At 40.4% G+C, this 15,608-nt stretch overlaps 1 protein-coding gene across 2 annotated transcripts in view; it reads left to right on the forward strand.

Moving 5' to 3' along the window:
• RASA3 (RAS p21 protein activator 3) overlaps positions 1-15,608 on the forward strand; it is a 131,743-nt gene that overhangs the window by 32,024 nt on the left and 84,111 nt on the right. For both annotated transcript variants that reach the window (XM_074535908.1, XM_005487990.4), the window contains exon 2: positions 7,787-7,904. In XM_074535908.1, coding sequence (XP_074392009.1) covers positions 7,787-7,904 — 118 coding nt within the window. The remainder of the gene's footprint in view (positions 1-7,786; positions 7,905-15,608) is intronic.

Consider the following 15,608-nt stretch of genomic DNA (forward strand, 5'->3'; position numbering starts at 1 on the left):
ACAATTTAAAAGATGGGATGTACATAAATAAAAATTGTCCTTTTTAAAAAAAAAAAAATTGGTGATATGACTTTTAGTTTTGTCTGTGAATAATATAAATGAAAATAAATGTACTTTTTTCCACCTACATTTCTTTTTGCTTATGCTGATATTTTTGAGAACAGTACTTTCGTTCCTGAGCAATGACTAGGTTCCTTACTACAGAGCAACAATCTTAAAGTATGCTAAAATACAGAGGCTCTCAGAAGGGAACACTTGTTGGATTTCTTTGTTTGATGTTGTAAATCACTTGCTTGTATTTCCTGTGTTGTACTGTTTTTCTAAAAATAGTGAAAATTGCTCGCTGTGTGCTCAGTGCAACTCCATGATGGAATAGTCTGTTTAAAGTTACTTCCTCTCAGCTACTCTGCCCCTCCTGCAGCCTGAATTTCTCCCTCATGGCCTCCCACAACAGATGTTCAGTGACTTAAACTTTGCTGAGAGAAAGTCTTTCATAACTTTAGGAAGCTGATTTTAATTTTTAAAAAATAACTACCGCCAAACCAAGCAACTCCCCCTCCCAAACGCCCCACCTCGGAACAAAACCAGAAAACCTACCAAGGACTGCGCAAGCCACAATCTAAACCAAGGTCACAATTCCAAGGCCACAGAACAGCCTGTAGCCAGTCCCTGCAGTTCTAAAACTGTAGGAAAAACCTCACAAGTCTCTATAAAATGCAGCTAGGAGTTGCATGAGATGTGCTGATGCAAAGTACCATCTTCAAAACACAAATGGGATTGAAAAATAATAAATGTGGAACTGAGTCTAACTTTGTGCTAACACAGATAGTCTAGCTAATTCATAATTTTTTCTGCAGAAATATGACCAAAAAATCACATCAAAGCACTTAATGCTTCCGCCAGAATGCCACAGGAAACCTGAATTTAAATGTGAACTCCTTGAGAACACCTTTTTCCTGGCAGTATTCTACTTTAAAATAGTAGGATACCTTCAAAGTATCCTTTTACACAGAATAGTTTCAGTCTTGTTAAAAAGCAGCTGGACTGTGTATTTTTTATTTTGTGGGATTAAGTTACTATTCTAAGGGGATCTTTAGAGAAACCTGATGCCTGCTGTTGACCACAATATTGGCAAGTAGCGTGCAACCAGTTATTAAAGAGTTGAGGAGAATTATGCTTCTCCTCTTGTACAAACTAAAATCTTAATTTTGCAGGCAGCTCTCATGAAACTTGCTTTATAGGCATCTTTCCTCTCAGCCCTGGGATTTGATTAACAGCCCTGGTGCTGTAAGCACTTAAGTACTTAAGATCATGACAAGATCTTTTGAGCCTTCTCTCTGTTCATTCTTCTTACAAGAAAAGTAAGACTGTCAGCCTGCAGCTTCTCATTGCTCTCCAGTGAAAATATCCTCAGCTGCTTCTGTTACACCCAGAAAAATAAAGCAAGATATGTGGACAGTTTTTTGGACTTTCAGGGCTGCAAAAGGAGAACTGGAATGTCTGATCCCATGTGTATAGGAAAAAGGGAATTTGGCTACTTGCCATTCTGAGTGATGGGTCTGGGTCTGTTCACCACGCAGGCTGTGGCTGATGAGGCTTAGCAATTGTTACAGTGGTCAGAAAGGCCTGTGTGCTGTGCCAGAGCAGGCTCCAGGGCAGGGAAGGATCTGTAGGAAGGTTCCTAACCAGTATAAGTTTAATCATGTGAGGGGGAAAGGAGGTGGTACAGCACTATGGCTCGGGTGTACTGCTGAGGTTGGTTGTGCAGGTGGGATTTTAACAGGTGCCAATGTTCCTGTCACTAGGCTGTGAATAGAGGTATCAGCTGGTGCTGGTCTTCAGTTTCATGCCAGAAGATTTGGGGCTGATGCTCTTTCCCTGAAGCCAGGAGGGTTTCCACACGATACTCTTAATTACTCTAAAAAGTATTTAGTTAATGTAGTGTGCTTTCCTTGATGGCTGCCTGCTGAAGCAAGGCTGTGGTTTTGGAGCCATGGTATGAAGCTGCTCAGGGGGTGTTGCTAATGCCTGGTCTGCAGTGGTGTTTGGTTGGGGAAATGCATCCCTGGTAACGTGATGACCATTTCACGTGGAAAGAGGCTGGCAGGCAAGGGCTTTTAGATTAAGAACAGGTCATCTAAAAATCTCATTTTCCAGATCATCAAAATCTCTTCACAGATGGCTGTTTTTGGCCTGGTTTAGAAATCTAATGCAATGTGTCCCCTCCATGAAAGGAAAGTGGTGTGTGTGTGCGTGCACATAAATGCCAGTGGTCAAGGCAAAGAGAGATTGTTGGACAAGTAGCATTACAAGCCATATCTGTTTTAAAAGAAAGAATTATATTAACATATTAATTTCCTTTTTAGATATATGATTTTTGTGTTTTGCTTATTTTTGGGCTTTGAGAATTATACACAGATGTGATGAGAAAGGAACATTTTTGACACTTGGCATGTATTGCTTAGGAAGTGTTTGTTGTTTTGATTTTACTGCAGAAGTACAAAGGAGCACTAAGCTACTTACATAGCTCCATAGTTGCATGCTGAGTACACTGGTTTTTGGAACTTCACTTTTAAATTTTATTTTATTGCTATTTTCTATTTGGACTGACAAAAATTAATTCAAACTCTCTTTTCTGAGAGGTACCCACAGTATATCTACATACAGGAATTATATACAAATGCAACCATCTATTCTGCTTTCAAACATTGCATTAATGTCATATAATTATCACATTAGCTGTTCAGTAACAAAGTTGGTTTCTAATGTGGATGAAAGTTTTTCAACTGTGACCATTTCAATAATAAAAGGGTTTATTTTCTCAATATATAATTCCTGAGGTATTGTAGTCATATCCCTCCCTTAGTCGCCATCTCATCTGTAAAAAAAGATGATCTTCTATGTGCAAGAAAATTAACTGCTTTCTCAGCATTCAACATAAATGCAACTGTTTTTGTTCAGTTTAAATTTAATGCATAGACACTAAATTCTAGCTATTCCTGTGTGTGTTAATCAACATTGAGTGGTATTATATTTTTGTTTCAAATAAAATTAAGTATTAATTAGAAACTTGTTGTCATCTTGATATTTTACATATATGCTGAATTTTGTGCATGAGTAGTTTTTTAAGCATAAATTGTGGTAATCAGAGGTCTGGGTGTACATACATTTTCTTTTTTCTGTTTTTGCTTGATCTGTGAGTGTTCAAGCAATAATGCTTTTTGAGAAGAAAGAAAACTTGAAAGGAATGCTTGAGATAATTTTTCAAGATTTCCAGCATCTCTGTTGAGATAGAGAGCTTAAATGAGAACAGGAGAAGCTTTTCATTCTTGACATACATTGCTGCTCTGCTTTTGTTCTTGAAATGCTTCCCTGCGAGCTGCTTTGGAGGGTGTTTTCCTGAATATAGTAGAAACAAAGTGGATTGCTGTGGGTTTGGATACGATGCCCTTTTCAGATTTTAGGTATTTTGTTTCTGTACTTAAGTCTTTCAGCATTCTCCCTGAATCAAATGCTCTGGTACTGAAAGCTCAGCTGCTTTTATTGGATTTATGTTTTGGAGGTAGGTTCCTGTCTGGTTGTTTGTTTTCTGAAACAGTTTGAGAAACGGCTCTCTCATGCCATCATGGTCAAATATATTGCAGCTAGAAAACAGCAAGCTAAATTTGTTAATGCATTATAAAATCATCCTTAATGCATTCAGATTGGCAGATATGTGCTGGTGACCCAATATTTGGCAGCACAAGAGCAGGAAATTTGTTGCAAAAGGTAAATATAATATGTGGCTGCCATGTAGTCTTTGCTTTTCAGAAAGTTGCATTTGGGGAAATATATATCAGAAACAAAGATGACACAATGGCAAGTATCTAAATTCAATTTAAAATACTAGATGCTTCAAAAAATTCAAGTGGGAAAATCTTAAGGAAATGTATGCATATATTTATTCCTGGAAGCATTTTCCAAGTTTTTTTAGCTCTTACCAGTTATGCTCCCAGTGCCCTTCCTTGCCATATGCGTAGGGGAGCCCTTTAAATTTACTTTCCTTTGGTTGCTGGTGTTTTAGCGGGGCAGGAATATGCAACATTGGGAAGAACAAGGAAGATAAATACAATTTTGAGTTCTTCCTTCACCTTCTTCCAGCTTGTTGCTTTCTCTGTGCCTCGCTTAAGCTAAGCTATCTGCTGTGTTAGTCTATTTTTGAACTGTAGCAACCTTGTAGTAATTCTATGAGGAGAATGGGGAGAAGATAGCTAGCCAGTGACATATTCAGAATTGTAGAGTCTTTTTTTAAGACTTGTCTAAAATACCAATGTTAACTTTTCCACAGCTGAAATCAGCTTTGCTAGGTTTAAGTACTTAGTGCTAAATTGAGTTCGGCACACAGTTAAATTAGGACCATGTACATTGGAAGTGCAGGGATAGGGGGAAAAGCTATTGGAAACTTGAACAGATTGTTCTGCTGCTGTGGCTTCAAATGGAGGCCTTATGCTCCAAAACAAAGTGCTTGTGTAGTCTGAATTGTCAGGGTCTTAGACATCTTAAGAAACATTCCATTTCTTCTTAGTGGAAGTGGAAAACTGAAGGTTTTAAAGGCGAGTGTGTTGACCTTTCATCTGCAAACCCTCTCCAAGTTCTCCTCTGTACAGGTACTTCACACACATGAAGAAGGGAGGAAAAAACATGGGACTTGGCCTTTGAAAATGCAATTGATGATGTCTCTTCTGCACACATAGGTTAAGTGATTAAATTCTTGCCCAAAATAAATGATCTCATCAGCTCTGTTTTTTGAGAAAATGGAAATGGTGCATGACTATATAATGTATTAAGGACTTTCTTTTATTTTCAGTTTGCTGGTAGCAAATCCAAAAAAATACTGATCAGATTGTTCAGCTTCATTGTAGATGGCAAAAGAGTGCCACAGAGGGAACTTTTTTGTCTTGGAGGAATCTAACAGAGCACATTTGTTGGCTTAAAATGTCTGGCTAGAGAGCTGAGTCTTTAGCTGTGCTTGAAAGCTTGATAAATTTTTCTTTCTCGACTGCTCAGTGCTGGAGGAATCTAAACAACCATTGGCTGCTGCCAGTGTTGGGAAGAAACAGTATTTTTTTTTGTAAGCTACTCAAGTCAGTAACATGATTAATATATTGGGTTGGTCAATTAATCCCTTGTTCTAGTCTCCATGGTTTTCCAGGGTCTTTTTCATTTTGAAGAAAGAAATTACTGTAAAATGTCTTCTCCCTCTATCTTCCCTCTGTGCACTTTCTACCATTGTGATGGTGGTGACCTTTAATTTGCTGTACAGACTATGCAGGCAGCCATTTGCCAGGGATGCTAAATGGTGTCTTCCTTTACACTGCAGTTAGGTTTTAATATTGTGGGCTTTCCTGTTGTAAGTCTTTTATGAAAGAAATAACTGAGTTCTCAAAATGTTGTTCTTAGAGTACTTGAAATAACTATTACCTTTAAGTGCTTAAGTGAATATTATGCACATGAAAAAAAAATGGAAATGAAGATGAAAAACAGAGATTTGGTTTCATGTGATGCATTAATCTTGAAGCAGAAAGTGGAAGAGTGAAGAAAAAGGGAAGCTGTGTTACTGTTTTGGTTTGATTTTGAGCTTGAAAATGTTGTGTCTTTCTCTTGGAAGAAGCGTGAGAACAGTGTGCCAGCCCTGGAGGAAGAGTTCCTTATCAGTCTGCTATTGAAACACTTCCTGTTGACACTGTCTCTTTGGGGAACTGTACCCTGTTATCCAGGAAAGAGGCTGCTCTCATGTGACTCTAATGGAGAAAAATTAACAGGAATTTGCTTGCTTGGGCAGGCTTGGAGGCCTCAGTCTGTATGAGAGTAGGGCATTTGATTTGTAACTTGCTTGAACTCAGACTAACAAGAGTAAAACTTGGAGGTTTAGTGTGGCAGGACAGACTTCAGTGCAGACTGAGCAAGCCATCAATAATCCTCAGTATATTTTTGTCTAGAGCTGCTGCAGTTGAACTATTGCTAACACTTCAGCTTAGTTTAACCCCACATTGAGCATGCCAGCAGATGTTCCAGTCACACCTTCAAATTACAGTGGAGACAGCTTTTTTTAATCCAGTGTCTCACAACTCTGAAGGAAGTGGGAAGAATGCTATCAAGTTGTACCAGCTGAGCTGAGTGAACAAACTTATTTAGAAGAACTCTGAAGCAAGGCATTAATGTCTGAAGCAACAGTTTCTAGTCCCTTTTTAGTGCCTCTATATCTTTAGAAAAAAGCTAACCATGGAGCATATGTATGCACTACATGCACATACAGTCACACATGGCCAAGCCATTTTTGAGAAATGTGGTTGTGTGATGTTTCCAAGGGCATGCCATGGGTCAGTTAGCAAGTGTGAACAGTGTGCCAGAAGGAGATGATAGGCAGGAAGCTGTGGAGTCCTGTGTCATTTGATGTCTTTCCTTAATAGCTGAGGGGGCAGGTTGGCTCAGCATTTCCTTGCTGAGTGTCTTCAGTGTTTACAGGCACATGCATCAGATTGCTGTGGGACAGATCTTCCAGAAGGAACAAGTATGTCTGTACTGAAGACAGAGTTGAAAAAAACAAGGGGATTCTGTTATTAGTATGAAGCTATTTGGGAGCCAGAGGCTGGGGAACTGTGTCTAGGAAAGTGCACTTAAGCTGAGCTGCAGGGGTTGGATAAAAAGTTATATTTGTTACCATCATTTAGAGCTTCCTTCTGTACTGGCAAACAAGCCTGTGTTCCCTTGCTCTGTGCAGTTTTGGTCTTACTCCTTATATTTTTACCAGGACAGAATGACCTAGTACCCATGCTATGTGCTAATAATCTCCAGCTACTGGAAGAGTGACAGTAAATAAGACCACGTGCACTGCAGACTTACACTTAGTCTGAGTTTTAGAATTTAGATTTAGAATTAAATCACTCCTCCACATAGTGATACACACTTCAGCAAAATGATGAGGGGCTTTGTCCAGTTTCCTGATGGAGAGTTTTGATTTTTATCAGTCAGCCAAGGAAGTTTAGTGCTTGACTTTGGTTGTTAATGAATATATAAAGGGGAAAACTGTGGTTTTTGTTCTTGTTTCATACACTTAGGTTTGGTAGTCTCTTGGTTAGCCTGAGTTCCTCAGGTCCTGTCCTTTTTGTTGTTGTTAATTATAGTACTAACTTCTTGCTGTAATTTTGAAACAAATGTTTATTGTGAAGAATATTCATGACTTGCATGGTACTTTTGTGCAAGGGCCTTAGGCAGCTTCACAAGTGCTAATTATCCCATCAGAGCGCTTTGAAGTCCAGCTTGTGATCTAAGGCTGTTGGCTGTAACTAAAGTGACTGTTTTCCATCTCCACATCCGTGGTGAGTGGTGGAGCTGTGATCTGCACAGCTCATTTACTGTGTTCTGGTAATGACTTCAGGATAAAATCACCGGGCTGTGTTGAAAAGCTTGGTTGCTATGTTGTGTTGTGTTCTTGGTATCTTAGGGGAGCATTAATCAAAACCTAAACTTTGTATGGAAGGAGATAGTCTGCATCCAAATACATGTGAATAAATTGGATGCAATGGACTTTTCTTAGTTCTTAGCTGAGCTCTAAACCTGATCAGGACCTGCTGCATTGAAAACAGGAGACTGCTGCAAAGTTTGATGGACACTTCACATTTGAGAAGGAAAATATAATACTTTCCTTTAGCCATGTTGCTGACGCTGCAGTAGTTGACAGATTATTAATTTATGGATAACATTTTAATATGTAACCTTTCTGGTTTTTTTTCTTTCTTGTCTTTAGGTGAAGCCAAAAATCTTCCTACATATCCGGGGCCAAACAAGATGAGGGATTGCTACTGTACTGTAAACCTGGACCAGGAGGAGGTTTTCAGGACCAAAATAGTGGAGAAGTCATTATGGTAACACATACATATATAAAAGTTCTGTTGACTCTTCTCATTGTCTGCTAACTAGGTTTGTTTAATATTCCAAAGATACTTTTCTTGAGAGGAGAAGAGAGAATGAATAGGATTCTTCTTCCAGTTTAAAAAACACTAGAGGTAAAAAGAGTAATGTCATGATACTGACCTGTATTTAAGGGGAAAAAATGCCTTCACCAAGGCAATCCATATTAATTTTTCCCTAACAATGTATCACCAGTGCTTCTTTCTTTCTACAGTACTTGTTTTCTACTTCCTGAGCTTTTAAAATCTCAGTTTAGAAAAGGTTCACTAAACTCCATTTTGCATCTTTCTAGACTTAGAATTTTGCATTGGTCTGGCTGCCCTAGGGAGTTAAGAATTTTATTTTTTTTTCCTGTCACGAGGCTGTAACTGAAAGGAGAGGTTTGAACATAAGATGCTTGTCTGATTATCTTGGACACTTCCTATGAGATTGCAGAGGTCAAATGTAGAATGAAACAGAATGAGAAGCATGTAGTAAAAATTAAAATGCTTTCTTCCGGAAATCCTTAGACATAAAAAAAATAAAAATAATGGGAACTAGGCTGGGTATATATGTATATTCTGGTAAGCCAGACATTTTTTTTGAGTGGAGAGGAAAGAAGCAACAAGGAACAATCAAGTTCATAACTTTTATCTTAAGAGATAACTCTCACCCTTTTCCCAATTTGAGTAATAGGTTAGGAATTTGCTATTTGTCTTGTTATTGCAAATAATGTGCTTCAGGAAGTATCTCTAGACCTCACTCCCAGCTACTCAGAAGTACCTGACCCATTCAGGAATGTGAGTGGGATTTATTCCTGTAAGTCTCTTTAATTTTCTTTCACACAAATTTTTGTCATCTTTAAGCCTTGGTGTTTTTGAATGATGGTGCTAATGCTCTTTAATTTGTAGTATACAAACTAAAAGCAAAAATTGCTCTGTATGCTTTCTTCCTCACCCCTATAGCTGACATGTAGTATCCCTAAATCAAATATCCCTGAACCAATTATTTTTTTAAAACTGATTGGGTGAATCATATGCATTTTGTTGTTGTTGTTGTTTTGGGGGGTTTTTTTCAGTTTTTTTTTTTTTTCCTGGATGATCATTAGTGCTTCACAGGGAAACGGAAGATAGGAAGTGAGGATGTGTGAGAATAGCTGATGTCATTTCCTTGATTTAATCCAAGCATTTTTCTATTGACAAAATAAACTCTTGGTAATAAAAATAAGCAACAAGTATAATTGCTTCAGTGGGAAAAGCTGCATCTGTTTTTAGATTGTCTAATAAAGATGGAGAGGTACATGAGGCTGTGCAAAATTGGAAGGTTTCTGGTTTCCTGACAGGACTAAGTTCATTTGGTTAATTGAGGCAAATTCAGGGGAGAACTGAGCAATGATCAGAGGTCTGGAGAACATAACCAGTGAGGAAAGATTGAAATATTAGAATTGTTTAGCTTAGAGAAGAGGATGAGAGTAGACATAAATATTTAGATAAAAAAATATAAAACCGAGACAAACCCCTAACAACCCCCCCACCAAAACCAAAATTTGAGAGGGGGGGAACTGGCCTCTCTGTCCAGTATGGATATTGCAAGTAATAGTGAACTCAAATTGCAGTGGGGAAGGAAGTTGAGGTTAAGGTTAACTGTGAAGAAAAATCTCTGCTAAAGGTTCTGAAGCACTGGAGTAGATTTTGTTTTTTTTCATGTTTATTGCTGATGGCTTTTAATAAGTTCTATATGATCTGTCTGAACTAAATAATAGAGATCTTCCAGCTTTGAAACAATGGTGGGACCAGATGACCTCTCAAAATCCCATTATGGACCTATTTTCTTTGATGTAAGGCTTGACTAAAATGATCTCCTTCATCATTCTTTCTTCTCCTAGTCAGTGGGAGCCTGCCTTCTCCCTGTGTGAGCTTCTGTTCTCAAATACTGTTTTTGAAAACCTTGCTGCTTTACAGTCTCTGAATTTCCACTTATAAACATTCATATCGACTCAGTTTTGCATTTAGTCCTATAATTGTTTTCCTGTCTTTGTTTTTCTGGGCCATAAAAGAAAAGCAGACAAAAATCCCAACTACATGAGTGGTAATCCTGGGATGTCTTCCCAATCTGTGGGTAGGAATTGCTCTTACTCCATGAGGCACACTCAAACAACTACTCTATCTTTCATGACTGTGTTTACATTTTTTAAAACAAATGCATACATAGTCTTCCAGAAGATGTTTTTCAACTGATACCAGACCCTACTGCAGCTGCCCATTGTTTTTTGTAGCATTCTGGGATGAGGAGCCAGTCATGCTGTTCCATTCTTTAGTGCTTGTTTGCAGATGGATTTAACCCATTGAGTGAGTTATTTGGCAGGTGGGGCTCAACGTGCCCTATGGGTCATGGAATTTCTGTGCAGCAGAGAAATTCCTGCTCTCATGCCTGGTGCTCCTTTGGCAGGCCCTTGCCAGCTTAATCATGGATTGTGTTGGTCTGTTTCTCTGAGGTATTGCAGTGATACACAGTGGTTGGGAACAGGGATGTGAAGCTGGGCCAATGCTTGGCTAAATTAATTGTGTCCTCCCTGAAACACTGCATGGCTGGGTGACACAACTTGACACAGTTCTCCTCTACGGTTTGAAGGGAAGATCCCTATGTCTGTTGTTCATACCTGGTTTCTATTTCCTGTCACTTCATGTCTGGCACAGGACTGGCTTGCTATAGTTTTAACTATTTCTTGTATTTTTACTAAAGCTTATAACTCCCTCATCTTCCAATAAGCTCAAAAAAATTATTTTTATGTGGTTTATAGAAAACAAGATACTTTGTGTGAAAATCTGAATTGGGAGGTCTTTCATATGCAGCCCTGGCGCTACTGATTCTGGAATGATGTCGTCTTGTTCAGATTTATCCTGGAGAAGCCCATCTTTTGCAGCATTTCTGAATGGTTTTTTCCTTCACCTGCATGAAAAGGCTTGAAATTGAGACAATGTAGTTGGGAATTACTGTTTTTCTCACACACACATTTTTTTCTCAGTTGAGCTTCTTTAGGCTTCTACTAGGCATTGCATGAATCTGTATTTTTCAATGCAGACCTGCTCCTGGTGTAAAGCTTAAACAGAACTGGCAGATGGAAAAAAGGAAGCAGTTATCTCTCCTTCCCAGAGGGACTTGGATGAATGTCCAATTCTGGCTTGCTTGGAATATCTGTTATAGAACCTTCAGGCTCTGACTCATCCTCTCCTGTTTTATGCTGGGACAGTGTAAGAAGTTGCCTCCCTGAGTTTTGTCCTAATCTTCTGCAGTGTATTTTCTTTTTTTATTAGTCTGTGGCAGAGGCATGAGAAGACATGCTGAGAGCAGTAACCTTTTAAATCAACAATGCATGAATCATTCAGAACTCAAAAGAATTGAACCAGCACATCCTGTTGTCCAGTCAAGTGCCCTTACCAGTGCTCGGAACAGAATATCTATGAGCTTGATGCCCTTTTTCTGAATGTGTGTCTCAAAAACTGAGAGGAGCCAGCATGGTGAATCTTACCTCCTCTGTTCAGCAGTCAGGTGGGGCTCATAAATTGCAACATAGAACTTAAATCATTCCTGCCATCCAGCCCCTTGGCTGCTGTTAAACTGGATGGTGGGCACTGCTGCTTTGTGCTGGAAGATTTTGAGGGCTGCTGCAATAAACTTAGTGTCTAACTGAAACAAGTCAAGGGTTGGTTACCACTTGTGCAGGCCTTCCTATAAAACCACAGAGCAACATGAAAGTGCTGTTTATATGGGTAGTTCAGAATCATCCCACTGCTCTGGGGGTCTTTGGGCAAGAATAGTGAATATGTGAATTGGTCAGACCAAGAAATCCAGGTTCTCAGGGAGAGAATCTTGAACTCTTCAAGCAGCACTGTTTTTGTAAACTTGGCACAAGCTTTTGCTAAATTCTAAGAAGGTCACATGCAAGTCATAAGATATGAGGGAGAGGTCAGTTAGAGCCAGGATTTAATATGCTTCTCTGTTTTGTGTTTGTCATTCAATATTTATATTACCGTCATCTACAAAGACACTGAGTAGATTTGGATCCATTCCATATAACCTAGCAAAGAAGTACGTGGAGGGACTCGTGTATTTTATGTCCTAAGGAGCATGTTAGAATGACTGTGGTTTTTAAAATGCAGAGCTCTACAAATTTTCTTTAGTTCTGAGCTTCAAGTAAACAGCCTGACAAGAATTTTGCCTGTTAATTCCCTTTGCTCAATAAACCACTTATCCTCCCCCATTAGTAGCTTTACCTACTTCAGGCTCCACCATCCAGGAGTGTTTCCTAGCTACAGATATTTCCTGAGGATGAATTTTCTTGGATTGTTGGTGTTAAGACTGACTTTGCCTTTGCAGTTTGCATCAAATGTGCCCATTCACTTAAAGGGCAGTGTCAGCTGCAACAGGAAATCAAGGCAGCTTCTCAAATCATAGGTGAAGAATGGAAGGAATGTGACATCTCTAAATTTGTTTCAAGGATATGAATAAAGGCAAAATCTGTCGTATGCTAAGAATCAAATGTCTGACAGTGTGTGCTTTAGAGAGGTGAGCCAAGCATGTTGAGTCTGTGATTATTTAGTTCACCACTATTTCACTGAGGAATTTTTCACATGCTAAACATAGTGATCAAAGCCTGAATGAAACAGCAAATGAAGCCATAGGCACTTTCCCCACTTTCACACCCCTGATCTTTTTTTTTTTTTTTGCTAGTCATGGTTTGAATGTCATGGTTTGAGCCTGGCACAGAGCCAGTGCCCCCCATGAAAATGCCTCACCCTGGTGTCTGCTGTGAGATGTGACCAGGAATAAGCAAAACAGGCTCCAACTTAAACATAAAGAACACTTTATTACCTAAACTACAGGAAAATAGGGAAAGACTATAAGGAAAAGAAAAAAAAATTGAAAACCTTACAAAAAACCACTTTCCCCCCTCCCCACTACCTGACTTTCCCAATCCGATACATTCTCCCAAATCATCAACTGCCCAGCCTTGGCCCCACATTTTAGTATACTCAAACTGCAGTTCATGAAGAGGAAAGGAGTCCTTCTTGTTCCATAGGCTTCCCCTGGAAACACACTGAAACCTCGTGTGCTTCCCTGTCACTTCGGCACCGCCCGGAAAAAAGTCCTTTTGCCGCTTGTGACATCTTCCTTCCATGCCCAGTGCTCTCACCACTGACGCATGGCCAGAGCTGCTTTTAGGGTTGTCTTTCAAGGATGCCTTGTCTCACTCCAAAAAGGCACAGTCTCTGCTTTTGGGACATCTGTCCCCCCCATATTTTTCCAACCCCCTGGGGCCGGGGGGTCCTCACGAAGAACCCTCCTGGTTTTGAGCCACTGCTTCCCCCTAAATGCAGTCTGTGTCACAGGAACAACTGAGTCCATGGCCACAAGAAAAGTCCAGCCAAAAGGCCACTCCAAATCATCTCTTCCCATTCAATCATCTCCACGTTCTTCGGGCCAGGTCCTTGTCTCATCTCATCTCTTATCTCCCTTCTTATTCAGCTTCGAGGAGGATTAGCATTTTTTGCAAGGCCCCAATCATGAAAGAAAGGGTTAAAAGTTTTCAGTCTCTGTCTGTCCCTGAATGCTGGTACTCCCACAGGTGCTGCTGCTCCGCCGGCCAGGCTGCACTCTTCCCTCCCCTTTCTCCTCCCGGGCTGGCTGCTATCACATTCAGACGCCGGCTCTCCTCTCTCTCCCTCCTGGGGGGGGAATGGCTGCCCGATGTCTCTTGGGGCTCCGCCACCCTTCCATCCTTGAGAGCTTTCTCACCCCCATCTCTGTCCAGGCCCCGGGCCTACCGCATGGCTGCCCCTCCCCCGCCCAGCAGCAAGGCTGGACAGGGGAGGGTGATCTGACCTCTTCGAAGCGACGTCCCAAGAGAGAGTGCCAAGGGCAGTGCCCTGCTTTTTAACCCCTGTGTATTCTCGGAGGTGTGTCCAAACCCCACTGGCTACACCAGGTGCCAGTCTCAAACCCAAAACCTTCATTGGTTTGACCACAGCTTCCCAGAATTCCCACTCCTTCCTGGTCAAACCACCACACTGGTGAACATAACAATGAGAACTACAAGTCTGCAGTGTGCTTGTGACTGTATATTGAAATGTGCTGTAAATTCATAGCTAAGGCTGTGTTCTCTTTCATAGGTGGTTATTCTGTTTGTTTCAGAATTAGATCAGGTAACAAATTCAGCCAATAGCTCTCAAAATTTTCATTAAGTTATTTTATTGCCATATTTAATTCTATTTTCTAATTCTAGGTTTGCTTAAATCCTCTTTGCCAGTGTGTTTGGAGTTCATGGCTGTGTAGCTAAACTTCTCATGTTCTGATAACATCTTGGATGCAGGCCACTTCTCAAATTTTAAACACAAAGTTGTTTCCCTTAGTTGGAATGTTGCCAAAATTAGCTGTTGTATCTGAGCTAGCTCCATTAGCTGTTTCTACATTCTTACATTGCCAGCTCACCTCCTTGAAATAACACCCAGATGCCTTAAGCAGAGGCCCTGAGGTGGATGTGGTAGTGTGTTCTGCAGCCTCACTCCTGCAGATTCCCGAGGTCTGCTTGTGACAGCACCTAACAGTGGCTTGAGTTCCTGATGACAATAAACTTCAGTTCTGGAACACCCTGAGGCTCTAAGGGAAAGGGTTGAGATTGGTAGGGGTACAGCTTCAGCCTGGTCAGGGATATTAGTGAAGCCAAGCACTGCATGGCTGTGCAGGGAAGCAGTATAGCTGGGAAGAGTGCCAGTAAGGGAAGCAAGATTTAATGGAAGAAGGAGAATGAAGTGAACCTTGAGACCCAAGGCAGGGTTTATGAATGAGAGTGTTTATCTATATGAAAAGCCACCCATGTGAGTAACAATTGCTGGTGTTGTAGGCTGCTTTGAGTGATTAAAAAAAAAGCAAATGCAGCTATAATGTGACTTCTGCTGTTTGTGTGTGTCATCTTACAGAATATTTTAGGAGGTGACCAGGGGCCAAATGGCTGCTGCTTCAGTTTATCATAATCCTTGTAAGCCTCATTGAGCCAAACCAGCAACTGTCAAGTGAGGTTGATAACTATAGCTCATGTGTCTGTCTGTCTCTTCTGAGCACAGGATTGAGAAAATGCACACTGCTTTATTTTTTCCTCTGTGTAGTAGGGCTGGTTATGGGTGTAACAAAGCACTGTTCATCTCAGTGTCTCTGCACAGTGACATCAGAAAAAATTCATTTAGGCTCAGTGGGTGTCTGGTAGCCTGCAGCCAGCACTCTCAACAGTGGGCAGAAGTGATATGTTTGGATTTAGAGGTTGCCTCCTGTGCCATATACTGCCTGCTGCATGTCCTCTGCCAAATCTGTGCTTCAAATATAATATTAGTAACTTTTAATAAATTGTGTCAGAAAGCTACTGTGGCATCTACCAACTTTGGCATTTCCAGAGCCTGTCTTACTTGCCTGTTGTCTCCTGGTTTTGTGTCTAGTAGGAGACTGAAGTGCATTCAGATTTTATTTGGCTTGCTGTATCTGCTTTGAATAAACGTCCTCTCTTCTACCCCACTCCCTTACATATGCTGCAAAGCATAGCATAAAAAGTATTAGCCAAGTAGTAGAAAAAGCTTAGCAGTAGAAACAAACAAGTGTGCTCCTTTGTACAGACTGATTCTGCTTCCTGC

This window comes from Zonotrichia albicollis, chromosome 2, assembly GCF_047830755.1.
Source record: "Zonotrichia albicollis isolate bZonAlb1 chromosome 2, bZonAlb1.hap1, whole genome shotgun sequence".
NCBI lineage: Eukaryota > Metazoa > Chordata > Aves > Passeriformes > Passerellidae > Zonotrichia > Zonotrichia albicollis.